Raw genomic sequence first — 11393 nt, forward strand, 5'->3', positions numbered from 1 at the left:
CTGGGTGGCAGCAAGACCCTCTGGTATATCAGCCACTCTGTCTAGGTTTGTGTCATCTGCAAACTTGCGGACAGTTTAAAAGAATTGGCTCCATTATCGAGCCCTGGGGTACAGCGCTAGTGGCTGGGTTCCAGCAACGTTTCATGTGCTGACCACAACCCATTGAACCTGGCAGCTTATTCAGTTTTCAGTCCACCTCGCTGTTCATTTATCTAGCCTGCACTTCATTTTTTCTGTGAGGATGTTATGAGATACAGTGTTGAAAGCCTCACTGAAGTCAAGATAAACAACATCCACTGTTTTCCACTCATCCACTGGTTATCTGTACCAGTCATCTCATTGTAGGAAGAAGGCTATCAGGTTGGTCAAGCATGATTTTCTCATCATAAATCCATGGTGGCTGCTCCCAATCATCATCTTATTCTTAATATCTTTGGAAATGGTTTCCAGATTTTGCTCCATCAGCCTTCCTACAGATCAGGGTGACGCTGACTGGCTTGTAGTTCCCCAGATCTTCCCTCCTCCTTGAAGATAGAAGTGTCACTTGCTTTCTTCCTGTCTTCCCTTGATTGCTATGACCTTGCCAGGACCTTTCAAAGATGAAGAATGGCCTTGCAACATCATCGGCCAGCTCCCTCTATTCTTACAGTTTAATCAGAGATAGCTTCTAATTCAAGGCAAGTGGAAAGAGAAAGGCAATCAGTATTTTCTGTGGCTAAAAAAGACCCAGTAAGGGAGGGCTAAAAATAAGGTTTGTGCTGATTTATGTGAAAGCTGCTTGGGTATCTAACTCAAGGAAGAAAATTAATGTTGAATTACGAATGTAGTGTTTTACTGAACTGGTGCGTGTTGCAAAGCAGTAAGTAGTTGTTGATGATTTCTTTATAGATTGCTGTTGAGTAAATTCAAATTTAATGTACGTGATCAAAGAAATCCCTAGCCAATGTCATTTTAACATCTTTTTGGAGTGGTGAGGAACCCTTTAGAAACTATTTGGGGTGGGTTTTGAAAGTTTCTTGTGACGATTCCACTGCTTTTGAATGTGGTGCCTTAGGTAAAGTTCTTTGCCTAGATTTCTGTTACAGCAACACCAAACATAGCAGTGAAAGTGAAGAGCAGTGGCTATGCAGATTTAGTAACGAGTTTCCTCTACAGCAAAGTTGTGATTAATTACTGTTTCTTCTTAGTTACCTATCTTGGGCTGTGAGATTTTTTCCCAATAATTCATCATTTATTATAGCAATGCCTAGTAAGAACTAGCTTTTGATATCTCTAGGCATACTTAAAAAAAAACCCAAACAGTTTGATTACTTACTGATCATGTTGAAGATGGAATCTGAGCAAAATGCCTCCCCCCGGGCCCATTCAGCATAGCCGACTAACAGTGTGCAGTGCTCAGAGAAATGAATATGCCAAGACCCAGCAAGTGAAGTAGGTGCTAACCTATGTAGTATGTAACTGTGTTTGAAGTTTTAAAAGGCAGTGTGTCTCCTTGCAAGTCTTGCTCCATTTACTTGCTCAACTGGTGTATTTCTGGACCGATTGGCTGAGAGAAGGGGAAATGTTTAATCTTTGAGTTGTTTGAATACCTTCAGTTTTGGGAGGTATGCTGTGAGTTAAAGTTAGGGGGAGAATGCTGAGGGTGACTAGTGCAGTGCTAGGTGTTTAGTCTCCCACTGAACAGACTATTAAAAACTATGAAAACTTCAGGTAGGTAATAGGAGGATTTGCACTTTATTAGCTGCTGTGCTTTTATGTGTAGCCTGAATCACAAAATGGGTGTCAAATTGATTTCCAACTAGATGAAGGTGACATTTTAAGTTAATCTATAGGAGGCCATTGACTCACAGACCACAGTTCGCTGTGGTTATGCTTATGTTACTCTGTTAAATAGATACAGATCATTTTTATGATACTGTATGCTCATCACTACAAAGTTTAGGTTTTTTTATAACTGAAGAAATACAGCATGGACTGTCATGTGGAATTCCATATTATAGCAGTATCCTAGAAATCCCTTTCTACTTTGATTACTTTCATGTGGAAAAATTCAATTACTACTCTTTGTATTTATGTCTCATATAGTGAAAACTTTAGTAGTGAAAGCACAAAAACGGGACTGGCAATCTTACTGTTCTTAAAAACCAAAAAAGAATTAGAGCAGAGATGGTAACAGTTGTCTTTCTTCCATGCAAGTGCAGGGAACACAGGCAAAACAGTTGATGATGGAGTTAGCTTCTTCTGTAGCAATGTGTTAACTATTCTCTTTGGCTGCATTTAGGCTGAATGCCATCTGGGGCAGTGGCTGTCCATCAAATTATTGTGTGCACAATGATGCTCGTCCGAGTGGCCACCATGCTTAGCTTGAATCAAGCAATTTGATCCAGCTCTTTTCAGTGTGGCCTTTGGCCCATGATTGAATGCTGAGCTTTAGCCAAACAATTGTATATAGTACCAGTGTTTCAAGTCATGAGAGGGTGGTCAGGGCAGAACATAAGGTAAGAGTTTTCAGACTAGCTAAAAACAGTAATTTACTTTCTCTGCTCTAACTTTCTCATGTTATAAATGACAGCATTAAGGCTTCTTAAAATAGGAATTATGGAATATAATGAGGAGGTGAAATCAAACCCTGAATTTGTAAAATACAGTCATAAAAAGATACACATCACTAACCAGATTGCTGGAGCAGACTCACTTCTCTATTACTGTCGTGCGTACTCATACCATAAAAAGTTACATTGGACAGATACATAAAGTTCTTGCCAGCCCTTAGAGTTCATGTTTGGGTTTGTTTTGTTTTTTATAAAAACCTCACATTTTGTTCAACTAACTTTTATACAATTTCAGTGCTTTTCACGAGGAAAGAAAATCTGGGTTGTGCTGTGTGAATGGTAGTGGAGTGTGAGATAAAGGAGTCCCATTTAGGACAGAAAGAGAAGTGATAGGAGTGTTGTGAAGCCCATGCTGATGGACAGGCCAGTGCAGATAGATTCCACAGAAGTGTAGGGATCCTCCCACTTGTTGAGTAATCCAATTTGTAAGCTCAGGCCTGGCTAAGAAAAATACTTCCAACCTTTGTTCCAGCCCTGACTTACCTCTCATTTACCATTGAGTGAGAGCAGTTAGCGCACTGCGGCTGATATGGTTGGGTGTACGCATATCGGAATATGTCAGGTTACTTGGCAAGTACGCAAATCCCAGATCACTCTGAAGAGTTTAACTCTGCTGCAGCATCATGGTGAGGAGGAGTATCTTGCATTTGAGGAAATAAGTGCAGCTCTATATCAGTACAGGATTTTGTCAACACAAATCAGCTTTGCTCACAGTTGCATGACAAGATGAGAAGCAGCACTATTGCATCAGGGTTTTTTTGTTTGTTTTTTTGAGAGGCAAAAATTGGAAGCTGGATTTTTTTTTTTCTTTTTCTTTGGGATAGTACTTATTAACTGGTTGGGAAAGAGGATCTTAAAATAACCTAGATTGTTAACATTGCACACTAAATTTAAAACCTCAGAACTTGTTAAAATTATCTGTACTGAGTTCGTATATGTACTTCATCCTGAGCCCATTAATCTTCAGTGTGCATTCATGTGCAACAAATTCTTAAGTAACTCGTCAATTAAATAAACTTTTGGCCCAACAAAATCACCCATTTGTACAGCAGAAATCTATTAGTCATTCTGTGTTTATGCTGGAGTTAGCTTGAACTGTGGCCAAACATATCATTTTGTCTCCAAGTCTAGATTCCAGCTCTGAATTACTAATAGTTTGTGGCTTTGAAACATTGCCAGATGTTAGCACTTACAAAAGAAGCTCCTGTCAGTGTAAATTAAAACAGAAGATTCTCCTCTTTTCTGCCATGTAAGTTCAAAGTTTTGTTTTCTAAGAACAAGGCAGTGGCATTTTCTTCTTCTTAGAACTTAAAGCAGCTAACAGCTTTCCAAACTCTACTGCTAAACATGTATGCTGGTACACAAATACACATGCGTATTAGGTAGCTAATGCATAGATCGTGTATAAGCTGTTGTAGCTAATGAATGCATTAACTAATTACTCACAAGAACACCTAGGAGGAAAGTACCATAAGGTGACAGATCTGTCCTTATATAAATGATCATGAAATAACAGACAAAGCCGGGTGAATAATTACAGAACAGCAAACCTTCAGAGGAAAATAAAGGAGCTCTTGAACAAAACTGAGTGTATTTCTACACCTGTGTAGGCTTACTAACCTAACTGAAGAGAACTACACTGATTTATGTAGAACAGCAACACAAAGGCGTGCCTGTGAAATAACAATATTTGGATCCCTCGTGGATTTTCATTCCTTTATTACTACATCTTTGTATTAGTTGGTCCAAACAACTTGTGGTATTTTCCTAAATAGGAAGCATGCTTATAGAGATTTAATTTGGCAATTATTTACCCTTGTGGTGCAAACTTAAGGAGATATTTGATACTCCATTTACTGTAAATCATGAATGGTGGTGTCTCATCACACCTGGCTGTTATTCTGAGCTGATAAATAACAGTATCTTGACAGTCGGTCCTATATGAAAATTTTTAGTTCCTTTAATCTTTTTGGTGGGAAAGTTTAATTGTTGGGGAAGGTTGTGGGAACATGTTGGGTGCTTATGGAAGTTCTGTCAAAGCTATCTATCTGAGTCCAATTAAAGTTCAGCTTATTTTCAGAATGCGTCTTTTCTAGAGCAGTGAGGTTAGAGCTGCTTGACTTAATGGTCAACTGCAACTTACAAGCCAATAAATACATTAACAGCAGAAAATTCAGGTAACTACTCTTCAGGATTGTATTGTACTTTGTTGCATTCAACATACCAAGGTGAACCTATCTTTAGTCTCACACACACACTTGATATTTAGTGGTATTTCTTTATAGCCTTTATGAACTATGCTTGTTACAGTCTAAATGGAGTTTCACTACTGCATAGGTTCAGCTGCTAATAGAAGTTATTAATCCACATGAATCATGGAAGGGTGGAGGTCCGTTGGAGGAAGACTCAGATGATGTGACACTCTTCTATAAACAGCTTGAGCTGGCTTTTAGAAGACTGCATTGCAAACCTAACATGTTGCCACTCCAGCGTAGAAGAGCTACTGCTTTTAACTTACTTTCCTAAATATTAAATGTTACCATAAAGTAATTGTCTCCTGCTATGTTATCTGCATTTTCCGGGTTGACTCATTTCACTTTTTGACATTTTATTTATGTTGTCTTACTGCTTGTCCTTTCCCTAGTGTGACGATGGATCCACTTACTGAAAGAAGAAATAAATTATTTTTACCTGTTAATTTTTCTTTGGAGAAGTGTGCTTCCTAATCCAGGCTTCCCTGGAAGACTTACAAAGTAAGAAGGATATGACTTTAAAATCCCCAGCTGTTTTTTTGTTTGGTTTTTTTTTTTTTTTTTTTTAAATTAACCTAAACTATAGTTTCTCTCTTTCATGTAAATTTTCCTTTTGGAGTGTTTCTATTTGGAGAAAAGACTCCCAAGACTCCACCAGCTGCTTTCTTTTGGACAGTCGCAGACAGACCATTTTGACACTGCTTTTGTTTCTCAGTAAAACATAAGAACACTTACCTATTTGTGGTAACAGTATTGGACATGCTGCTTCAGAGAAAAGAAATTAAGTGTATAATTTCTTTTGTTAAATGACTATGTCTTGTCTTTGGTTGCATCAGTTATCTCTAGGAAAAAAAATTATTTTTTTTTTTTAGAGCTATGTTATGGTACACTTTTAGCAAAGTAAGTTTTTGAGTGTAAGCAACTGGTGAAATACTGTTTTACAGGTTACATGTCTTGCTTGTGACAATAAATCAAATACTGTAGAACCTTTCTGGGACCTGTCCCTGGAGTTTCCTGAGAGGTATCACTGCAACGGCAAGGAGATGTCATCTCAGTATCCATGTCTGCTGACAGAAATGCTGGCCAAGTTTACAGAAACTGAAGCTTTGGAAGGAAAGATATATGCATGTGATCAGTGCAACAGTGAGTAAAGGCAGTATGTACTCATGCATATGTTCTCTGTGTAAAATATAAAGTAAACTGACTATGAAAGCATGGAAGGAAAATACTAAAAGTCTTAAAAGTATGTTGCAAAGGAAGTCCTAGTGTGGTCACTTGACAGCTATTACTCACCATCTAGAAGATGGAATTGTTCAAAGGGTGTTTTAAATTGTGACACTTCTCTTATCCGATCACACACTAATGGGGATTCTGATACTCCCAGCTGAAGAGCCCATCAGCTTTTTAAATTAAGGTGACTAACATAAGTGACCACAAGTATTTTATACTTGCATCATAAAATAATCCTTGCAAAATGGCTCTCAGAGTGTATCCTTTTTAAGGAGGCACATAGAGTAGCTATTTAGGTCCACAGAAATTTGGTGGATAAATCTTAGAAATACAAGGCTGTTATCGAGATTTGTATTGTGTAACTGTGTGTTTGGCCTCAGCAAAACGAAGGAAGTTTTCTTCTAAACCAGTTATACTCACAGAAGCTCAGAAGCAGCTTATGGTGTGTCGACTACCTCAGGTTCTCAGATTACACCTTAAACGGTTTAGGTAAGTAGTACTACAATAAACAGTGTTGCAAACTGACCAATTCAGTCCTGCTCTTCCATTGTTTGGGATCAATGTTTTTCAGCATCAGTTTCATTTCCCTTTACTAGTATGATGAGAAATAGTTATTAGAAACTTCTTTTTCTTGTTTAATTTAAACATCAATAAGATACACTATAAGTAGAGAATTGACCTTTTGGATTCCAACTACTTGCTACTTTAATACCAAAATCATTTCATCCTTCTTTTCAGTGAAAACCTACTAACCTTGCTGTGAACTCGGTTGGTAAAAATTAACCTTGTGTTATCTTCAGGTAGAGTAAATGCTCCTATTCACTAATGTACAAGTAGAGATTGTATTCAGTGGAAGTCTCACATAACCTTCATATAACCAAATACATTAAGGCATTAGCCTGAGAGTAAGGAAGTGGAGACTGCATCTCTGTGAACTCTTAGTCCATGCATTAGTACAGAGTCTGTCCCAAATACAAAGGAAACTGAAAATGAGATAGAATAAATGAGAAATACCAATGAGAGATAATACCTGGGAAGTACTTCCCGCTCACCATTACACAGATCTTAAGATGGATATTTCAGAAGATGAGAATAGTAGGTACCATAGACACATTTTAAAAGGCCTTGAAATAAAGGAGAAGTGAAAGAGGAAGCCTAGGAAAAAAGTATGCAAATTAGCATTTACTTTGTGCACAAAGACAATAGTGAAGATAACACTTGCTATGTTAAAACATAATTCAGAATGCTGTGTTCTTTCTTTGAAAAAATGTAAGTTTTCATTTGACTTAACTTTCCAGGTGGTCAGGACGCAATCATCGTGAGAAGATTGGCGTACATGTTAATTTTGATCAAATGCTGAACATGGAGCCTTATTGCTGCAGAGAATCCCTCAAGTCCCTCCTGCCTGACTGCTTTATCTACGACTTGTCTGCTGTGGTAATGCATCACGGGAAAGGATTTGGCTCAGGGCACTACACTGCCTACTGCTACAATTCAGAAGGAGGTGGGAACCAGCTGTGAAATAAGGAGTGTGGGAGAAAGGGGTGTTCGTAATTCTAAACTGATAAGCTTACCGTCTTTTCCCAAACACAAAAGGGAGTCACTTGCAGCTGAACTGCCTGGGGTGAGAATTGCAGTTCTGTAGCCCAAAACAGTTCTATTTTTGTATTGGCTTGTTAAATGTGTTCTGGCTATAAACCCTCATAAATCTGAGGAAGGCTGGGCTTTTAAAATGTAGAGGCAAATATACTAGATCAACTGAAACAGTATAGTATTTCTACACAACTTGTTAAATGGGACTTGCTAATTAATTATTAAATACAATGCAATTACCTCAAATCAGTGTCCTGATGACTTTTTTGATGTATTTCTTCACTGCAGGATTTTGGGTACACTGCAATGATTCGAAACTCAACATGTGCACTATGGAAGAAGTATGCAAGGCTCAAGCTTACATTTTGTTTTACAGCCAACGGCTTACTCAGGCAAATGGACATGGTAAAATACCATGTCCTAGCACAGCTGAAAGTCAGCAGCACACAGAATTAGCTGACTGTTCCATGGACAACAGTAGCAGCTAATCCAAAGCCAGTTAACTGTGTGTATGGTAAAAGTTTGAATTGTCATAACTATATATTTTTGAATGAAATGAAAGTACAGTATTGTACTTTTTTTACTTTGAATCTGTGTACAATGTTTATATACTTTTGTATTAGTTAAAGTACTCTTTACAATTGTTAGTAAAAGTTTTTATTGACAGTAAGTAACTTTCTAAGTACCTAGAATTTCAACACAGCTATTTTTTTAAGAAAAAGATTGCTATTTGCATTTAACTCTTACCTCAGGCTGTTTTTTTAAGCTGGTTTTGTATTTTGATAATCTTTTTGAATTGGTTTAGAAAAATGACTTTCAATGGGCAACTGATGTTTCTCTGGTTAATTTTCTATATATGCTTGTGTACATTTTATAGCATAGTTCTAATGATATCATGATTCTTACTGTCCACAGGAATTGCTACTAGGTCTTAGAATATTAACATTCACCAGCAAGGAATGTTTTACATGTCAAATAGTAACTGAACTTTTTGTAGGAAACTTCTTTATGACTAAAGTGAAATTATTTTACAAGCTTCAAAGGAGCCTTCAGGGGAGCTAGACTAAAGATACATTGATAGAATTTCTTAAAATCTGAAATTAAGGAAATGGAGCTTGTACTTATTTTCATGTAAGTATGCAAGAGGAGCATTTAATAGCACAAGAATGTATCATCTTTACCAATACTTCCATGTTGTAGCCTTAACAAGTCTGACAACTCAAGTGCCAAATTCAGAGTACTAACTTTGATGATCAGGGGCTTTTTATTCCAATAACTTAAAAAGCTTTCTTAAAAAAAACCAACAAAACCACACTCACCCATCCCACTGTCATTGCTACAAGAATGTTAGCACCCTCTTTCTTGCATTGGACAAGCTTACTTTACTTTAATTCGTGGCAAGTGTTGTCTGTTTCAGTAATCCCTAGCATAAACCACTGAAAAGAAGCTGTAAAACTTGTATGAAAGCATTTTCAATCTGACTGGTTTCATTAGCTACAACTGCTGAACCTACCACTAGCATTAACAGAACTGTGCATTGAGGAGAATCTAACAAGCAGGAATTATCAGTCTTTCTCCACATACAGTAGTTAATGCCAAGTAAATTTTAATTGTGAAGTTATTTTGCATAAGTCCTATGCAAATTGTTACCTCATCTTCTGCAAAGTTTATACCTCAATAAAATGCCTTGATGTGGACAGAAAACCATGCGAATACTGGAATTAGTTCCTGCATTATCATTACAATCTTGGGGTTTTTTAAAATTATTTTTAAACTTTGTCTAACATGGGTTAAGGTATTAACTGTAAGACTGCTTTGGCCATCTGTCACTGATTTAACAGCTGGTTTTATTAATGACTTTTCCTGCCATTTCTATCTAAGTTTCTGAAAGATGCCATATTATGGCAAGCACATAGTGGCCTCAGATCACAAACTTTCTTTGCTTTATGCTCATCCTAATTAAGTCTGCAAAAGCAGGCTGGTCCTTTTCTTTTTTAAGCCAAGGGCCACCTGCTGAAGTGAGATGATCTGACAAATCTACTTGTTATGGCTGTGCGGTCTTTCAAATACTTTCCTTCTCTGCTGTCCTTTCTGGTGAGGAAATGAATGTAGTTTAAACATTTCTACTTATAGGTAGTTCAGAGGAGTAGAAAGGAAGGAGAAAGAGTTGTGCTAATTTCCTTTCAGACTTCTGAGTATCTCAACCAGATAAGCAGGGGTCCTCAGAGACTCGAGCATTAATGTAAGAGTCTATCTTGGGACTTGTAGAGAGTGATGGGGGCAGGGGGACACACACAGGATGTTTTCAGCCTCAATCATCAGTATTAAGCAGGTACTCAAGTCCCATAGAAAGAATCTTACCCTGCCATCTTTTCTAGAAGGAGTGCCTAGGCTGCGCTTATGGCTGCATTTGCTCCCGCTGCAGCAAACGTTGCTAAGTCTCAAGGCTTTTTCTAAAAGGCATCATTAGCTTAGCAAAAGAAAATTCTGCTTTCTTCCCATTGGTGCTTTCTTGGGTAGAGCAAGAGAAGGGAAGGGGAAAGGACACACTCAAACAGAGAGTTACAGTCTTAATCCAAGCAGTGGGAAGTATAGAGATGATTACTGCAGTCCAGCATAAGGATGAGCTAATTCAGGTGTGCTTCCCAACAGCTTCTGCTTTGGTTCTTAATACTTGCTGGTTCATAAGTATCTAGCTCTGCACGCTTTATCTAGAGTAAGGCTTAAGCACAGCATGCGTCTATGTGCTTATGTTCTGCCTTGCTTCACGCTAGCAAGTATTTAAAATAGCGCTCTACCTGGAGCCAAGGGGGTGACAAGGTTCAGGACCAGTGACAAAATCAGCAGAAATACACAGCCAGGGCAGAAGCCTACATCATGCTGTAGGCCTTAGGAAACCAGACAGCTATTTGATGAAAGGCCACCCACCCATTTTAGCAGCAGCTGTTCCTGGGGTCAGGGTTCCACAACTCACAGGAATTCTGCAGAGCTGTAAAGCTAAGGGTCCAGCACCTATATCGGCAACAGGGGTATAGTTAGGTGGAGTGGTCTGTTACAACAGAAGAGACCCAGGCAAACCTACCTGATGGTTCCAGAGCTCTTCCCTTTATCAGCCAAGTTCCCTGCATGAAAGACTAATGATGTGAAAGCATCTCAAGAAGCCATAACCCTTGTCTCCTCTCCACCTTCATTTTAATCTACATTCAGAAAAACAGGTTCAGGTTGAAGGTTCTGCTTGCTTGCTGAGCTGTCTCCAGCCCACATAGCTGCTACCTGGTTACCTAGACCTCCATATGCTCCCCTTGCTGAATTTCCTCTCATTGCACAAGCCATCAGTGCTTGTAGGAACTTGGTAAAGCAATTGTGTAGTAATTATTTTTAATGAAGGGTTCAGGACCACCTCGCACACATGATAATGCGCCATAAGTAGTAATTTGGCAGCCAACCACAGTGTGAACATGCACACAAACTATTGCTCAAGATAGAAATGTTACCAGTAATTAGTTTTACACGCATTTGTGAGATCACTTGCTGACTCCCTTCCTCAGCCCATCAGGAGAGAGGCTGGATTTTTTCCCCAGATACACAAGGGAAGCAGTACTGTGCCTTAAGCAGTCACCTACCAAGTGCCTTTGAGGAGAGTGCACAAAATCATTGATAGTGGATGTAGAGTCCAACTGCTCAAAGCAGGGTCAACTAGAACAGG

The 11393-nt window shown here is 38.5% G+C and overlaps 1 protein-coding gene across 1 annotated transcript; it reads left to right on the forward strand.

The window, feature by feature from the left end:
- The first annotated feature begins 5851 nt into the window (after window positions 1-5851).
- Window positions 5852-8673, forward strand: LOC104075781 (ubiquitin carboxyl-terminal hydrolase 44-like). Its single transcript, XM_009576404.1, has 4 exons — window positions 5852-6020; window positions 6475-6583; window positions 7393-7598; window positions 7976-8673. Exons 1-4 carry the CDS (start codon window positions 5987-5989, stop codon window positions 8173-8175), a joined length of 549 nt encoding a protein of 182 aa, XP_009574699.1. The 5' UTR covers window positions 5852-5986; the 3' UTR covers window positions 8176-8673.
- Window positions 8674-11393: the final 2720 nt, after the last annotated feature.

Source organism: Fulmarus glacialis, unplaced genomic scaffold, assembly GCF_000690835.1.
Source record: "Fulmarus glacialis isolate BGI_N327 unplaced genomic scaffold, ASM69083v1 scaffold44554, whole genome shotgun sequence".
In the NCBI taxonomy this organism is placed as follows: domain Eukaryota; kingdom Metazoa; phylum Chordata; class Aves; order Procellariiformes; family Procellariidae; genus Fulmarus; species Fulmarus glacialis.

What these genes read in the sequence shown, in the direction of transcription:
- LOC104075781 (XM_009576404.1), top strand. Translation starts at nt 5,987, where the DNA reads ATGCATGTGATCAGTGCAACAGTGAGTAAAGGCA. An exon ending in TGCAACAGTGAGTAAAGGCA is followed by an intron (nt 6,021 to 6,474) that starts GTATGTACTCAT and finishes GTTTGGCCTCAG; the next exon opens with CAAAACGAAGGAAGTTTTCT. An exon ending in CTGCTACAATTCAGAAGGAG is followed by an intron (nt 7,599 to 7,975) that starts GTGGGAACCAGC and finishes TCTTCACTGCAG; the next exon opens with GATTTTGGGTACACTGCAAT.